The following is a 17,271-nucleotide window of genomic DNA, read 5'->3' as shown; positions in this document are numbered from 1 at the left end:
TCTTAGTGGCACATTAGCAACACCTATAAACAGACAAGGAGCCATGATGAAACAGTCTTTTCAGATGAGAATGACATGGACATCACTGCAAGCAACACTGTTATAATTACCCAAAACCTCAAGGGAAATACTGAAGCTGAGAAGAAACCTAAAAAAATAGATTTTGTATCTTTTCTTGCTGGCTTAAATACTGACTGTAAGGTTCCAGCATTGACATCAGACTGCACTAGAACTTCTGAACCTGGATTAGCTCATAGTACATGTTTTATTTTTCAATCTGAACAGCAGATTGACCTAGAAAAGAACAATATCGAAGACTTTACGTCAAGCCTGAAACCACCTAAAGAAGCTGTAAAACCTTTGGTTGAACTTGAGAATGAAAAGGAAAATTTATTTACCTGTGTTCCTGAAGCTAACATTCTCTCTCGTGCTAAGAAAGGATATTCACATTCTCATACTCAAGAAAACAGCAATATCACTCATTGTTCCAGAGAACTAGACAATGCAACAGATATGACACAGTACCATTCCTCTGATGTGAAAACCATTTTTTCTACTGCCAATCTTTTAGCAAATCAAATTGGAATTGAAAGTACTGGATCTGGAAGGATGAATATAAGTGGGACTCAGTATTTAAAAGTCAGCTGCCATAAAAGCAACCTGTCAAATAACTTAACAGAAGTTTCATTTAATAATTCGAGACAGGAGAAAGAGAGCCACATTAAAAAGATGGAATTTGCTGTTCAGTGTCCAGAGCCAGACCCTAAAATCTGTTATAAAGAGACTACTGAGAAGTTTGATGATGAAATGGATATTACTAGAAGCCATACAGTTTTGATAAGCAGTTCTGACATGAAAAAGACAGATAGCAAAGGTTTTAATGTTTTTTCTATGTTTGGACCACCTGATTGTAAAACTGGTGTCTGTGAAAGCTTAGGTGATATAGCATTGTCAAAGAATCACACAATTGCAGTTTGTGGTAGAAATTCCAGAGCAGCTAGCAGTATTTCTTTTAATGAAACATCTTATAGGACAGGAAAAGTTTTATCTTCTGTTGAGAGGGATAATATTTTCATTCCTTCAGCAACTGATATGGATGTAACAAAAAGTCATACTGTAGCTATTGATAATTTGTGCACAGAAAGGCAACAAAATATAGAGTCTGAAGCAGGACTAGCAGATAATCTGGAAGACAATACAGGCACAAGAAGCAGTGAGAGTAATCACAGAAGTGAGTTTTCCACACTGTCGGACAGATCAAAACAAATTGAATTTTTAAAATCCAGGTTATCTTCTGGTGACGGTCATATAGTAACTACAAAAAGCCATATGCTTCCTATAGACAATATGAGCTTTGCCTATGACATATTTTCACAAAAAACTAAGCATATTGAAAAAGATCAAAACCTATCTTTAAAAAAAGATGTATTTTACTCAAGTGCTGGGGTAAAGCCCATTATTTTCTCTGAGAAAACAGTTGTATTTTCAAAAGATGGAAGTGACATAGATAAAACTAATAGCCATACTGTGTCAATGAAAGTAAAAACTGTATTGCCACCCATAATTCCTGAAGATAGGTCTACTGTAGTTTCAGTAGATGGAGATGATCTAGAGCTGGCTAAAAGTGACTCCATTCTACGTGCTGAGCAGCTGAACTTCCAAGTTCATAAGGATTGTACTGATAAAACTGTTATATTTTCAGAAGAAATAAATGAAATGGACATTACAAAATCCAACACTATTGCTATTGATAAGTTTGTAGATGAGGCAGGAGGCTCAAGTTTACAGCCTTTGGAAAGAAATAACAATAGGAAAAACATTGACCAAACAATTATATTTTCAAAAGCTGAAGATGATATGGATCTATGCAAAAGCCACAGTATGGCAATTAATAGAACTTTCATGTTACTTGGTGAGAAACAGCACCTCCCAGTGCCTCCAGTTAACAGTGACAAAACTGTTGTGTTTACTTGTGATCAAGATGAAATGGACATTACAAAATCCCACACTGTTGCTATTGACAATAGGGCCATAGATGAGGCAGGAGGCTCAAATACAAAGACTTTGCAAAGGAACGGTAATCGAAAAAGCATGACTGGCTTAAGGATGTCATCTTTTCCTATTGACCAGACAATTGTATTTTCAAAGACTGAAGATGATATGGATCTAACCAACAACTACAGTATGGCAGTTAATAGAAATTCCATGTTACTAGGTGAGAGACAGCGCCTCCCAATGCCTCCAGTTTCAGATGAAAAAACAGTAGTGTTTGTTTGTGACCAAGCTGAAATGGACATTACAAAATCCCACACTGTTGCTATTGATAAGATTGTAGATGATACAGGATGTCCAAGTGTTCAGCCTTTGCAAAGGAATAGTTATAGAAAAAGCATAAATGAGAGCGCAAACCTTTCAGTGCCTGCAGTTTCTGGTGGCAATACTGTAGTGCTTACTTGTGACCAAGATGAAATGGACATTACCAAATCCCACACTGTTGCTATTGATAATAGGGTTGTAGAGGAGGCAAGAAACTCAAGTGTACGGACTTCACAAAGGAACAGTAATAGAAAAAGCATGACTGGCTTAAGGATGTCATCTTTTCCTATTGACCAGACAGTTGTATTTTCAAAGACTGAAGATGATATGGATCTAACCAACAACTACAGTATGACAGTTAATAGAAATCCCATGTTACTTGCTGAGAGACATCGCTTCCCAGTGCCTCCAGTTTCTGATGAAAAAACAGTAGTGTTTGTTTGTGACCAAGCTGAAATGGACATTACAAAATCCCTCACTGTTGCTATTGATAATAAGGTTGTAGATGATACAAGTGTTCTACCTTTGCAAAGGAGTACTAATAGAAAAAACATGACTGATAGAGCAAACCTTGCAGTGCCTGCAGTTTCTGGTGACAAGACTGTAGTGTTTAGTTGTAACCAAGATGAAATGGACATTACAAAATCCCACACTGGTGCTATTGATTATAGGGTTGTAGATGAGGCAGAAGGCTCAAATACACAGACTTTGCAAAGGAACAGTAATAGAAAAAGCATGACTGGCTTAAGGATGTCATCTTTTCCTATTGACCAGACAATTGCACTTTCAAAGACTGAAGATGATATGGATCTAACCAAAAGCCACAGTATGGCAATTAATAGAAATTCCATGTTACTAGGTGAGAGAGAGCATCCCCCAATGCCTCCAGTTTCAGATGAAAAAACAGTAGTGTTTATGTGTGACCAAGCTGAAATGGACATTACAAAATCCCACACTGTTGCTATTGATAAGATTGTAGATGATACAGGATGTCCAAGTGTTCAGCCTTTGCAAAGGAATAGTTATAGAAAAAGCATAAATGAGAGAGCAAACCTTTCAGTGCCTGCAGTTTCTGGTGACAAGACTGTAGTGTTTAGTTGTGACCAAGATGAAATGGACATTACAAAATCCCACACCACTGCTATTGATAATAGGGTTGTAGATGAGGCAGAAGGCTCAAATACACAGACTTTGCAAAGGAACAGTAATAGAAAAAGCATGACTGGCTTAAGGATGTCATCTTTTCCTATTGACCAGACAATTGTATTTTCAAAGACTGAAGATGATATGGATCTAACCAACAACTACAGTATGACAGTTAATAGAAATCCCATGTTACTTGCTGAGAGACATCGCTTCCCAGTGCCTCCAGTTTCTGATGAAAAAACAGTAGTGTTTGTTTGTGACCAAGCTGAAATGGACGTTACAAAATCCCTCACTGTTGCTATTGATAATAAGGTTGTAGATGATACAGGATGTCCAATTGTTCAACCTTTGCAAAGGAGTACTAATAGAAAAAATATGACTGATAGAGCAAACCTTGCAGTGCCTGCAGTTTATGGTGACAAGACTGTAGTGTTTAGTTGTAACCAAGATGAAATGGACATTACAAAATCCCACACCGCTGCTATTGATAATAGGGTTGTAGATGAGGCAGAAGGCTCGAGCACACAGGCTTTGCCAAGGAATAGTAATAGAAAAAGCATAACTGGCTTAAGGATGTCATCTGTTCCTATTGACCAGGCAATTGCACTTTCAAAAATTGAAGATGATATGGATCTAACCAAAAGCCACAGTATGGCAATTAATAGAAATGACATGTTACTAGACAAGAGTCAGTTACTCCCTTCACCTGGGATTTCCAGTGACAAAGCAGTTGTATTTACTTGTGACCACAATGCAATGGACATTACAAAATTCCACATTGTTGCTACTGATTGTAAGGTTGCAGATGACGCTGGATGCCCAATTGTTCAGCCTTTGCAAAGGAATACTAATAGACAAACCATGACTGAGAAAACGAACCTTCCTGTGCCTCCAGTGTTCGTTAATAATCCTGTTATGTTTACCTGTGACCAAGATGATATAAATGAAAAATCTTATGTTGCTATTGATACTAGTGCCATAAAAAATGATGATAATGAAACACTGAAAAAGCAGATACTAGATAGCTTTGATGTCTTGTGCCAGGATACACCAACTTCCATTTGTAGTCAGTCTCTAGAAAAGCTATCAAAACCTAAATCTGGCAGACTGTCAGAAAATATAATGGACTCCCACACATCAATCCCAGAAAGTGTTGAAAATGAACCCATTTACGTTTCTTTGGAACAGTGTGTGAAAAAAGAAGAAACATGTGCACGCCAGCTTCAACATATACCAACCCTACAATTTCCTGTACACAATGAGGAACAAACCAATTTGAACCAAAATGAGTTGAACAAATGTTTAAGTGATGGGAATTTAGAAGTGATAGATGACACAAGAAAATGGGTTTCAAATGTAGAAAAATCCAAAGTTTTAATAATTGATCAAGAAAGTATCAACGCTTGTATTAACATTAAGAAGATGGAAAATGAAGAAATGACTGAATGTGAGAATATTATAAATATCAATACCAGTTTTAGCACTGCTGAACAATTGCCCTGTGTTGCTACCACTCCAGTTGAATCAGTGAGCCAAAATGCTTTGTCTCACAAGGAATTCAGACAAACCAGCATTGCTGACATTCACATAAAACTAAAGAGTCTAAAGAGGAAACCTGAGCTTTGTTCAGACGTTGACCACACTGAACAGTCTCATAAAGCTGCATCACACCCAGATAGTTGTTTGCAGTTAGAAGTGCTTCCTCAAACTCATCTGTCTGGAAGAATGCCAGGAGGACACATAGATGATGAATATCTGGAAGGCAGAGAGCACAAAACTGAAGATAATCAAATAGCACCAGTAGAAGCCGAGTTCAAGAACAGATGTAAACTAAAAAGGATGCCCTTTGGGGCCTATCCTGCTAAACTTCCTAACAAAAGAAATTCAAATGTTTCTGATACTGTTTGTATGGAAGAAAGAACAGATTTTCATCTTTCTGACTTGTATGTAGATAGTGGAAAAACACCAAGAGCCTGGCCCAATATAGTTAAAAATATGAATATGTCTGAATATATAAATGAGGAAATGCTTCCACCAAGCCTTGAAGATCTGGATTCCAATGGCTCTGTCAAAGTTGAGGTTCCTGAATGGACACAGGAGGAGATATGTGAAAAAGAAGCCCTTCATAATCTATATGGTTCTGAACCTGGGGAAATAAATAAGAGTCAGAAAAGAGTCCGAGACGCTGAGGAAAAGGCAGAACTTCTGAAAAAGAAGATCAAAAGAAATGAAGTTGAGAGTGACTGTAATACAAACAGTTACCAGGTAGGTGAAGGAAAAAGCACTTGAATATAATATGTAAACCACTTTGGTTGTACCACAGAAAGGCAGTATATCAAATGTATTACCCTTATCCTTATATAACATTGTTAATTCTTAACAGTAGCACAACTAGTATAATTCATCAGCATACCGATTTCCTGGTTTTTAGTTTATTTTTGTTCTGGTTCTTTTCGTACTAAAACTGTATTAACTTTTTTGTATAAAAGTGGAAAGGATACATTGAGTAATCAGACAAATATACTGTAGTTATAGCACATGCTTTCCATTTCTTTGAATCTTAGCATGGCAGGAAAGTATTAGAACTTTGAAAGTAAGCATCCAAATGTACGTATGTTTTAAAATGTTAAGTATTAATCTTCAGTGATTTTTTTTTCCCAAGTTGTTGGAGTTGCAAGTTGATTTTGTAGATGTTAGTAGATTTATTTGATTTGATTTTCAACATTTTGCTACCGTCAGTTTTACTACCATCAGTATTAAACTGACAGACACGTCCTAAGACTTTAGAGTTCAACTTCTCCAAACGGTGTGTGGTACAATTTATAGTACTTTTTACAAACATTGGCTCATTTTAGATTCTGTGCATACGACATAATTTTGTGATGCTTTTTCTACATGTCATGCTTATAAAAACCAACAAATTGTAGTGAAATAACTTAATAATTTAAAGAAAAAAACTGGAAGTAAAATTTGAATGAATCATGGCTTGGCAAGTTTAAAACAATTAGAGCTCAATTTTAGAAGGAACATGAAGATCAGAATTGAGATGTCCAGGTTGGGACTTGCACAGTTTCCCGTTTACAAAGACTCTCCCAAACACACAGCCTCTTGTAATATATGTGTGAGGATGTATAGGATTGCACATCCATGCTTCTCTGTACTGCATTTTTTTTATAAGCTGCATGTGGGGGGGAGGTGGATAAGTATCTCACCTCGTGAATGGGAGCGGGTTTGTAAAGTTGCTGTGCTCGTTTTCCATGCACACCTGGATCTCCCCCCCCCCACCCCACGTCCTCCCTGCAGCATCAGAGCACCCCATTAACTCCCCCCCCCCCAACAGCCTTGCCCTAAAAGTCAATACCCCCCCTCCCCCAACTGACTGGACCTTTCAGCAGACCCCCAATCCCATCACCGGCTTTATTGGTATCCCTAGTGTCTAGTAAAAGCAGGAGCAATCCCAACTTGCTCCTGCTCAGGGTTCCAATACAGTGCCTACGACCCCTAATGGTAGTCTTGCAGAACTATTGGTAGGGGACTGGCTGCAAAATAAGGCTCCCACTAGACACCAGAGATCCCAGTAAAGTCTTAGATGGGATGAGGTAGTTATTGATTTTTGGGTCAGAGGCTTTTAAAGTGGGGTATTGGTTTTCAGAAAGGATATGTTAGGGGGGACATCAGTGATGATCAGATATGTTGAGGAGGTTAAGCTCAACCTTTATACTTGCCCTTTCAAGTAGGGGCAGGTATAAATGTCAACATCCAAATTTCTTTTGCTAGAGATATGTGCTCTCTGAGGACAAGCGGCACACACATGGGTGACTGTTCAACAGAGCCTGGCACTCCCTAGAATTCAATTAGCAGAAGTTTTTGGTAATGGCTATCACACATGTACACGTACCTTCCTGCCTGTGACCATTTCTCAGGACCCAAGCAGTTGTCTTTATTTCCATGGAGCTGTGAGGACGCTCTTTTCAGTTTTTCCTCATACTGCCCTCCTTGGCAACTTTCCTTACTCTGGTTTGAATTTTTTCTTCATGTAAATTGGTGCGAGACCTTCCCTTTCCTTCTGGTTTTTTTTTTTTTTTAGTTTTGAGGCATTTACTACATTTTCTTAATTTTTTCACAGCTCACTTGGCCCCCTTAGGCCTGAGCTTTCCAGCCAGATAGATTCTCTCCCCCTTTTTTCTACCATCATTGAGTTGTTTAATTTCACTTCAGCTCTTTCCAACTATGTCCCAGAACAATGGTTTTAAAAATGTTCCAGATGCAGCAAGGTCACATCCCATACAGACCTACACAACTGGTGCTTGCTATGTCTGGGATCTAATCATAAAGTTTCTCAGTTCAAACTCTGTTCGCAGATGAAGAGGAGGTCTATCAAAAGTTGAGAAGAACAGCATATAAGTATTTTTGGAGCTGAGAAGTCCAGTCTGTCAACTTCGGCTTTGGAGGCATTAGTCCCCATGACTCCCAGAGCTGCAACGGACACTGGGGATGCATCGGCACCAAGGAGGTCTCCTCCCCCTGCCTCAACATCAAGCATCAGTAGTGCTCTTCAGGACTGAGCTTCCTCAGATTTCATTATATCTACCTCTTCATTTAGTACTATATACTCTCCCATGTTATTTTTTAGGCTTCTAGCATTTGATACAGACATTTCAGACTGTGTTTTTTCTTTGTGTCTTCAAGCCACTTAGAAGTTGACAGAGATAATTTGCAATATTTACTCTGCTCTCCATTAAGGGCTTCTAGCTTTCTTTCACCTTTGTTGTACACGCTCTGCCAGGATTCCCTAACTTCCCTGTTTTGATAGTATCCTTCAAAGATACCTCATTCTGAACTATGTGCTCTTGAGTGACTGCCCCCCCCCCACCCCTGTTCTAGTTTAAAAGCTTATCTATCTCCTTTTTAAATGTTAGTGCCAGTAGCGTGGTCCTAGCCCGGTTAAGGTAGTGCCTATAGGCTCTCCCTTTCCCAGAATGTTGCTAAGTTCTAACACATTTAAATTTCTCATCCTTGCACCGTCTCAACCACTCATTGAGACTTTGGAACTCTGCCTGCCTCTTTGGTCCTGCTAATGGAAGGGAAGGCATTTCTGAAAACGCTACCCTGAAAGATCTGGATCTCAACTTTCTACCTAAGAGCCTAAATGTGGCTTCCACATTTTCCTATGTCGTTGGTTTCCACCTGTACCAAGACAGCTGGCTCCTTCCCATCACTGTCTAAAATCATCTAGGTGATGTGTGAGATCCACCACCTTTGCACAAAGCAGGTAATCGTGATCCTCATGCTCACCAGCTACATCATCTACATGCATAATGATTGAATCACCAACTAAAACAGCTATCCTAAGCTTTCACTCCTAGGCAGAAGCCTCTGGAGACATATCTTCAGTGCAAGAAGATATTGCATCCCCTGGAGCACAGGTCCTAGCTACAGGATCAGTTTCTGCTTCCCCAGGGGCTGCCAGACTGGAGGTGGGACTTCTCTACTATTTGCCTGTAGGTCTTCTCTATATACCTCTGTTTGCTTCAGCTGCTCCAAGTCTGCTACTCTAGCCTCAAGATTGCTGAGTGCTTTGCAACAAGCGTGCACATATAACCTCTTGCCAACTGGGAGGTAATCATATGTGTGACAATCAAAGCAAAAAAAACCAGGTAGCATCTCTTTTATCTGGCCTGCTGTCTGCATCTTAGAATTAGTAAAAGAGAAACAGAAATGTATTTTCTCCTGCACTCTGCAAAATACAAAATTAGAAAAGACGTACATTTCACAAAGCAGGCACATCTCAGGCCTTAAAAAGTATTAAATAAAAATATTTTTTTTCTTCCTTGTTGTCCGAGCACTTTATTTTTCTAATTCGGCTGGTCCCAGTCTCTTTTCCACTTTACACGTGTCAGTCTTCTCTAAATTATATATTTGAATTAGTGTGCTACTATTCTTGCCAAAATATTTTGTGATTTTATATTTCAGGCTTCCCATATAACTAACACTACAGTGCCTGACAACCTAGCAGAAACTGGTGTAAGTGAAAATATTCCTACAACCTTAGCAAAAAGCCTTGATGGCAATTACAGCAGCAGCAGCTCACAAGACTCCAGAATAGATGGGACATCTGTTGATCTTGGCAGTAAGAAGTTATTTTTCATTTATTGAACCATTTTATTGTATACCCTTCCATCTTGGTTTGGACCAATAGTGACATTTCTCATTATCAGGCGGATGATCAAACCTCGGCGCTATTTTAGATAGCGCTCTGGAAATACCGCTTTTCCAACGCCGTAGTAGCATGGTGTTGTGCTATGGCATGATCAGAAGTTAATGTATGCAGCGGTGTAGCGGTGCTTCAGGCGTAGTTAAATGAAGCTAAGTAGCCGGGATGCATGCGCAGTAATCAGACACGCTAGGCTACGAACAGCATACATGTGCTTAGGGGCTGCTTGTTATTTGTTATTCTCCGAGGACAAGCAGGCTGCTTGTTCTCACTGATGGGTGACGTCCACGGCAGCCCCTCCAATCGGAAACTTCACTAGCAAAGGCCTTTGCTAGTCCTCGCGCGCCCATGCGCACCGCGCATGCGTGGCCGTCTTCCCGCCCGAACCGGCTCGTGTTCGTCAGTCTTCTTTTGTCCGCGCTCGGTACGGTCGTGTTTTGCGCCGTTCGCGCCCCTTAAGTTGACCCTCGCGCGTCTTTTTGACTTTTCGCTAAAAAAAAAAAAGGGATTCCGGTGAAGGGCCTTTTGGTCTTTTTCCCTTCCCCCTATTTCTAGTTTTTGGCCCCGTTAAGTTTTCTTTCGTTTTCGGGGTAGGCCCTTTTGAGGCCTCGGGTTGAGATTTTTTCTCCTCATCTTTTTGGTGCCTTACCGCAATTACGAGTTTTGATTTCGCCGGCGTGATTTCTCCGCCCATGTCATCGAAGTCTCCCAGCGGTTTCAAGAAGTGCACCCAGTGCGCCCGGGTAATCTCGCTCACTGATAGGCACGCGTCGTGTCTTCAGTGTCTGGGGGCTGGGCACCGCCCGCAGGCCTGCAGTCTTTGCGCCCTTTTACAGAAAAGGACTCAGGTAGCGAGATTGGCCCAGTGGAACATTTTGTTCTCGGGCTCTTCATCGGCACCGGGAGGATCGAGTGCGTCGACGTCGACAGCGTCAACACCTCCGCCCTCGGCCGCGACGGTATCGATTGCATCGAGGCATTGACCCTCTGCATCGTCGGGGCCGAGGCATCGGAAGGCTGCGTCGGCGTCGGTGGTACCGGGACCTCCGCTTCTGCTGATGTCGTCGGACGATGGTGCTTCGTCTGGAGTGCAGGTGAGGGCTGTCCATTCCCCTGCTGGTGGCAGTGAGCCTTCGGGTGGGTCTCCACCTACCCTGAGGGCTCCTGCGGTACAGCCCCCCCGAGACCGACCTTCTTCGGCCTCGGCCCCGAGGAAGCGACGGTTGGATTCTACGTCCTCCTCGTCGGTACCGGGAAGCTCCGGTGACATGTTTCGTTTGAAAAAGTCAAAGAAGCATCGACACCGGTCTCCTTCCCGCGTCGGTACCGAGAGCTCTGGGTCGCCGAGGGAGTCGGCACCCAGTAGGCATCGGCACTGGGAGGACCGCTCACCCTCTGTTCAGGAGGTGTCGATGCGCTCCACCTTGGACAGCCCGGAACAGCCTCCACGCCCGGAACAGACTCTGACTTCGACTTCGACTCCTGCATCGGCTTCCATGTCTTTCTCCACAGCCGCCCTGCACGAGAGTCTCCGGGCCGTTCTCCCAGAGATCCTGGGAGAGCTGTTGCGCCCTTCCCCTCTGGTACCGGGGGTGCTTGCGCCACCGGTACCGTCGAGTGAGGCGCCGGCTGGCCCCTTGCCCAGGGTGAGGTCTCCGACATCTGCGGTCGCCTCCCAGGAAGGCTCCCCGACGACGTCGGCGGAGGGAGCTTCGCCGGTGCGGGCGAGGGAGTCTACCTCTCGACGCTCCCACTGTGGCCGTGGTTCCATGGAGTCGAGCCGGGCACAACTTCAGACACAGATTCGTGAACTTGTGTCTGACACCGATGGTGAGGCCTCGTGGGAGGAGGAGGAGGACATCAGATATTTCTTTGACAAGAAGTCTGATGGCCTTCCTTCGGATCCCACTCCCTCCCCTGAAAGGCAGCTTTCTCCTCCCGAGTGTCTGTCTTTTGCGGCCTTTGTCCGGGAGATGTCTACGGCCATCCCCTTCCCGGTGGTTGTGGAGGACGAGCCCAGGGCTGAAATGTTTGAGCTCCTGGACTATCCTTCTCCACCTAAGGAAGCGTCCACAGTACCCATGCATCATGTCCTAAAGAAGACATTGCTGGCGAACTGGACCAAGCCTTTAACTAATCCCCACATTCCCAAGAAGATCGAGTCCCAGTACCGGATCCATGGGGACCCAGAGCTGATGCGCGCACTCAGTTGCCTCACAACTCTGGAGTTGTGGATTTGGCCCTAAAGAAGGCTAAGAGTTCTAGGGAGCATGCTTCGGCGCCCCGGGCAAAGACTCTAGAACCTTACACTCCTTTGGGAGGAAGGCCTACCATTCCTCTATGCTCGTGGCCAAAATTCAGTCTTACCAGCTCTACACGAGCATACACATGCGGAACAATGTGCGGCAGTTGGCGGGCTTGGTGGACAAGCTCCCTCCTGAGCAAGCCAAGCCATTTCAGGAGGTGGTCAGGCAGCTGAAGGCGTGCAGAAAATTCCTGGCCAGAGGGGTGTATGACACCTTTGATGTTGCGTCCAGGGCCGCTGCTCAAGGTGTGGTGATGCGCAGACTCTCATGGCTGCGTGCCTCCGACCTGGAGAATAGGATCCAGCAGCGGATTGCGGACTCGACTTGCCGTGCGGATAATATTTTTGGAGAAAAGGTCAAACAGGTGGTAGAGCAGCTCCACCAGCGGGATACCGCTTTCGACAAGTTCTCCCGCCGGCAGCCTTCAGCTTCTACCTCCGCAGGTAGACGTTTTTATGGGGGAAGGAAGACTGTTCCCTACTCTTCTGGCAAGCGTAGGTACAATCCTCCTTCTCGACAGCCTGCGGCCCAGGCTAAGCCCCAGCGCGCTCGCTCTCGTCAGCAGCGTGCGACTCAGCAAGGCCCCTCGGCTCCCCAGCAAAAGCAAGGGACGAGCTTTTGACTGGCTCCAGCAGAGCATAGCCGACATCCAAGTGTCAGTGCCGGGCGATCTGCCGGTCGGAGGGAGGTTGAAAGTTTTTCACCAAAGGTGGCCTCTCGTAACCTCCGATCAGTGGGTTCTTCAAATAGTCTGGCACGGATACACCCTCAATTTGGCCTCAAAACCTCCAAATTGTCCACCGGGAGCTCAGTCTTACAGCTTCCAACACAAGCAGGTACTTGCAGAGGAACTCTCCGCCCTTCTCAGCGCCAATGTGGTCGAGCCCGTGCCATCCGAGCAGGAAGGGCTGGGATTCTATTCCAGGTACTTCCTTGTGGAAAAGAAAACAGGGGGGATGCGTCCCATCCTAGACCTAAGGGCCCTGAACAAATATCTGGTCAAGGAAAAGTACAGGATGCTTTCCCTGGGCACCCTTCTCCCCATGATTCAGGAAAACGATTGGCTATGCTCTCTGGACTTGGAGGACGCCTACACGAACATCCCGATACTGCCAGCTCACAGACAGTATCTGCGATTTCAGCTGGGCACACGTCACTTCCAGTACTGTGTGCTACCCTTTGGGCTCGCCTCTGCGCCCAGAGTGTTCAGGAAGTGCTTGGCTGTAGTAGCGGCGGCACTTCGCAGGCTGGGGGTACACGTGTTCCCATATCTCGACGATTGGCTGGTGAAGAATACATCCGAGGCAGGAGCTCTACAGTCCATGCAGATGACTATTCGCCTCCTGGAGCTACTGGGGTTTGTGATAAATTATCCAAAGTCCCATCTTCTCCCAGTACAGAGACTCGAATTCATAGGAGCTCTGCTGGATTCTCGGATGGCTCGTGCCTATCTCCCAGAGGCGAGAGCCAACAACTTATTGTCCCTCGTCTCGCGGGTGCGAGCGTCCCAGCAGATCACAGCTCGGCAGATGTTGAGATTGCTGGGCCACATGGCCTCCACAGTTCATGTGACTCCCATAGCCCGCTTTCACATGAGATCTGCTCAATGGACCCTAGCTTCCCAGTGGTTTCAGGCTGCTGGGGATCTAGAAGACGTGATCCACCTGTCCACGAGTTTTCTCAAATCCCTGTATTGGTGGACGATTTGGTCCAATTTGACTCTGGGACGTCCTTTCCAAATTCCTCAGCCACAAAAAGTGCTGACTACGGATGCGTCTCTCCTGGGGTGGGGAGCTCATGTCGATGGGCTTCACACCCAGGGAAGCTGGTCCCTCCAGGAACGCGATCTGCAGATCAATCTTCTGGAGTTACGAGTGGTCTGGAACGCTCTGAAGGCTTTCAGAGATCGGCTGTCCCACCAATTTGTCCAAATTCAGACAGACAACCGGGTTGCCATGTATTACATCAACAAGCAGGGGGGCACCGGATCTCGCCCCCTGTGTCAGGAAGCCGTCAGCATGTGGCTCTGGGCTCGCCGTCACGGCATGGTGTTCCAAGCCACATATCTGGCAGGCGTAAACAACAGTCTGGCCGACAGACTGAGCAGGATTATGCAACCTCACGAGTGGTCGCTCAATTCCCGAGTAGTGCGACAGATCTTCCAGGTGTGGGGCAGCCCCTTGGTAGATCTCTTTGCATCTCGAGCCAACCACAAAGTCCCTCAGTTCTGTTCCAGGCTTCAGGCCCACGGCAGACTGGCATCGGATGCCTTCCTCCTGGACTGGGGGGAGGGTCTGCTGTATGCTTATCCTCCCATACCTCTAGTGGGGAAGACTTTGTTGAAACTCAAGCAAGACCAAGGCACCATGATTCTGATTGCTCCTTTTTGGCCGCGTCAGATCTGGTTCCCTCTTCTTCTGGAGTTATCCTCGGAAGAGCCGTGGAGATTGGAGTGTTTTCCGACCCTCATCACACAGGACGAAGGGGCGCTTCTGCATCCCAACCTCCGGTCTCTGGCTCTCACGGCCTGGATGTTGAGAGCGTAGACTTTGCCTCTTTGGGTCTGTCAGAGGGTGTCTCCCGTATCTTGCTTGCTTCCAGGAAAGAGTCCACTAAGAGGAGTTACTTCTTTCTCTGGAGGAGGTTTGCCGTCTGGTGTGACAGCAAGGCCCTAGATCCTCGCTCTTGTCCTACACAGACCCTGCTTGAATACCTTCTGCACTTGTCTGAGTCTGGTCTCAAGACCAACTCTGTAAGGGTTCACCTTAGTGCAATCAGTGCATACCATTACCGTGTGGAAGGTAAGCCGATCTCAGTACAGCCTTTAGTTGTTCGCTTCATAAGAGGTTTGCTTTTGTCAAAGCCCCCTGTCAAACCTCCCACAGTGTCATGGGATCTCAATGTCGTTCTCACCCAGCTGATGTAACCTCCTTTTGAGCCACTGAACTCCTGTCATCTGAAGTACTTGACCTGGAAGGTCATTTTCTTGGTGGCAGTTACTTCAGCTCGTAGAGTCAGTGAGCTTCAGGCCCTGGTAGCCCAGGCCCCTTACACCAAATTTCGTCATAACAGAGTAGTCCTCCGTACTCACCCTAAGTTCTTGCCAAAGGTTGTGTCGGAGTTCCATCTGAACCAGTCAATTGTCTTGCCAACATTCTTTCCCCGTCCTCATTCCTGCCCTGCTGAACGTCAGCTGCACACATTGGACTGCAAAAGAGCATTGGCCTTCTATCTGGAGCGGACACAGCCCAACAGACAGTCCGCCCAATTGTTTCTTTTGATCCCAACAGGAGGGGAGTGGCTGTGGGGAAACGCACCATATCCAATTGGCTAGCAGATTGCATTTCCTTCACTTACGCCCAGGCTGGGCTGGCTCTTGAGGGTCATGTCACGGCTCATAATGTTAGAGCCATGGCAGCGTCGGTAGCCCACTTGAAGTCAGCCACTATTGAAGAGACTTGCAAAGCTGCGACGTGGTCATCTGTCCACACATTCACATCTCATTACTGCCTGCAGCAGGATACCCGACGTGGCAGTCATTTCGGGCAGTCAGTGCTTCAGAATCTGTTCGGGGTTTAGAATCCAACTCCACCCCCCTAGGCCCATGTTTATTCTGTTCCAGGCTGCACTCTCAGTTAGTTGGATAAATTGTTAGGTCAATCTCAGTTATGTCCTCGCCGTTGCGAGGCCCAATTGACCATGGTTGTTGTTTTGAGTGAGCCTGGGGGCTAGGGATGCCCCATCAGTGAGAACAAGCAGCCTGCTTGTCCTCTGAGAAAGCGAATGCTACATACCTGTAGAAGGCATTCTCCGAGGACAGCAGGCTGATTGTTCTCACAAACCCGCCCGCCTCCCCTTTGGAGTTGTGTCTTCCCTTGTCTTTGTCTTGCTACATATGGGACTGACGAACACGAGCCGGTTCGGGCGGGAAGACGGCCGCGCATGCGTGGTGCGCATGGGCGCGCGAGGACTAGCAAAGGCCTTTGCTAGTGAAGTTTCCGATTGGAGGGGCTGCCGTGGACGTCACCCATCAGTGAGAACAATCAGCCTGCTGTCCTCGGAGAATACCTTCTACAGGTATGTAGCATTCGCTTTGCGTCCTGTCATAAAGCGGGGAATAATCAAACGGCGCCAGCCATCTGCAATGGCATTTGAGGACGTCCAAAATGTGGATATTTGTGAGAAGGACATCCATGCCTGCTATGCCTCCAACACCTGCTTTATTTATTTGGATTTTGGATGACAAATAGCAGCAGTGGGATTTGAACCGGCTCCTCCACTCTACTCCACTCCCTTGAATTTTGGCCAGGGCATTTGAGGACGTCCAAAATGTTTGAAAGAAGGATGTCCATGCCTTCGTTATGCCTCCGCTGACACACACATACCTCCCCCCCCCCCCCAGGGGCCTGCATACTGCCCCCCTCCCAGGAATGGCCAAATTTCAAGGGAGTAGAGTGGAGAGTGACCTAGTGGTTAGAGCACTGGTCTTGCAATCCAGAGGTGGCCAGTTCAAATCCCACTGCTGCTACTTGTGATCCAAAATACAATTAAATAAATAAAAAGGGTGTCGGAAGCATAGCAAAGGCATGGATGTCATTCTCACAGGAACATCCACATTTTGGACGTCCTCAACTGCCGTCACAGGGAAGGACGTCCTCAACTGCCGTCGCAAGGAAGGACATCCTCAACTGCTATCGCAGGGATGGGAGGCATAGTGAAGTTTTTTTTTTTTTTTTGAAGTTTTTTTTTTTGGGTTGGGACCTGCGCCACAAGAACGCCAGCTAGGACCTGGCGTTATTCTGCGGAGCTGTTTTTCAGCATAGCGGCGTTCGACACCTGTGTTCATGAGGCGCTAGCTTTCAATCATCCAGGAGGAACGCGAAATGACCTTATTTACATGACATTGACTATATTTAAATGTCATGTGCGCAAGTGCCTGCCACGCTTGCAGTTTATGGCAGTAACCACGTTGATCATCCCACTCTGTTAAAAGGATGCGCAAAAACGGCGTTAATGGGCTTGCGCAAAAACGGCGTTAATGGGCTTGCGCGCTCGCGCTGACTTTTGATCATCCCCCTGTTCGTGAGAGAACGTGTGGAAAGCTATTTTATGCATACACTTAACAAGTGTCTTTTATGTAAGTGATTGTATCGCAAAAGAATTAAACTTAATAGTTGCTTTCAAGTATGTATTTACTATTTATGGTGTCAAATGTATATTCTGAAAGGAGATCATGAGGGTGACTTGTATAATAGCACTGATTGCTAATGAAATGGATAAAAATCAATA

At 45.4% G+C, this 17,271-nt stretch overlaps 1 protein-coding gene across 1 annotated transcript in view; it reads left to right on the top strand.

The window, feature by feature from the left end:
• KNL1 (kinetochore scaffold 1) overlaps positions 1-17,271 on the top strand; it is a 305,881-nt gene that overhangs the window by 91,699 nt on the left and 196,911 nt on the right. The window contains exons 6-7 of the mRNA XM_030213700.1: positions 7-5,727; positions 9,436-9,592. Of these exons, the coding sequence (XP_030069560.1) occupies positions 7-5,727; positions 9,436-9,592 (5,878 nt within the window). The remainder of the gene's footprint in view (positions 1-6; positions 5,728-9,435; positions 9,593-17,271) is intronic.

The sequence above is a fragment of the Microcaecilia unicolor genome, chromosome 9 (assembly GCF_901765095.1).
Source record: "Microcaecilia unicolor chromosome 9, aMicUni1.1, whole genome shotgun sequence".
Taxonomy (NCBI): Eukaryota; Metazoa; Chordata; class Amphibia; order Gymnophiona; family Siphonopidae; genus Microcaecilia; species Microcaecilia unicolor.
The sequence above is the reverse complement of the archived record's forward strand: the minus strand, read 5'-3'. Positions and strand labels throughout refer to the sequence as shown.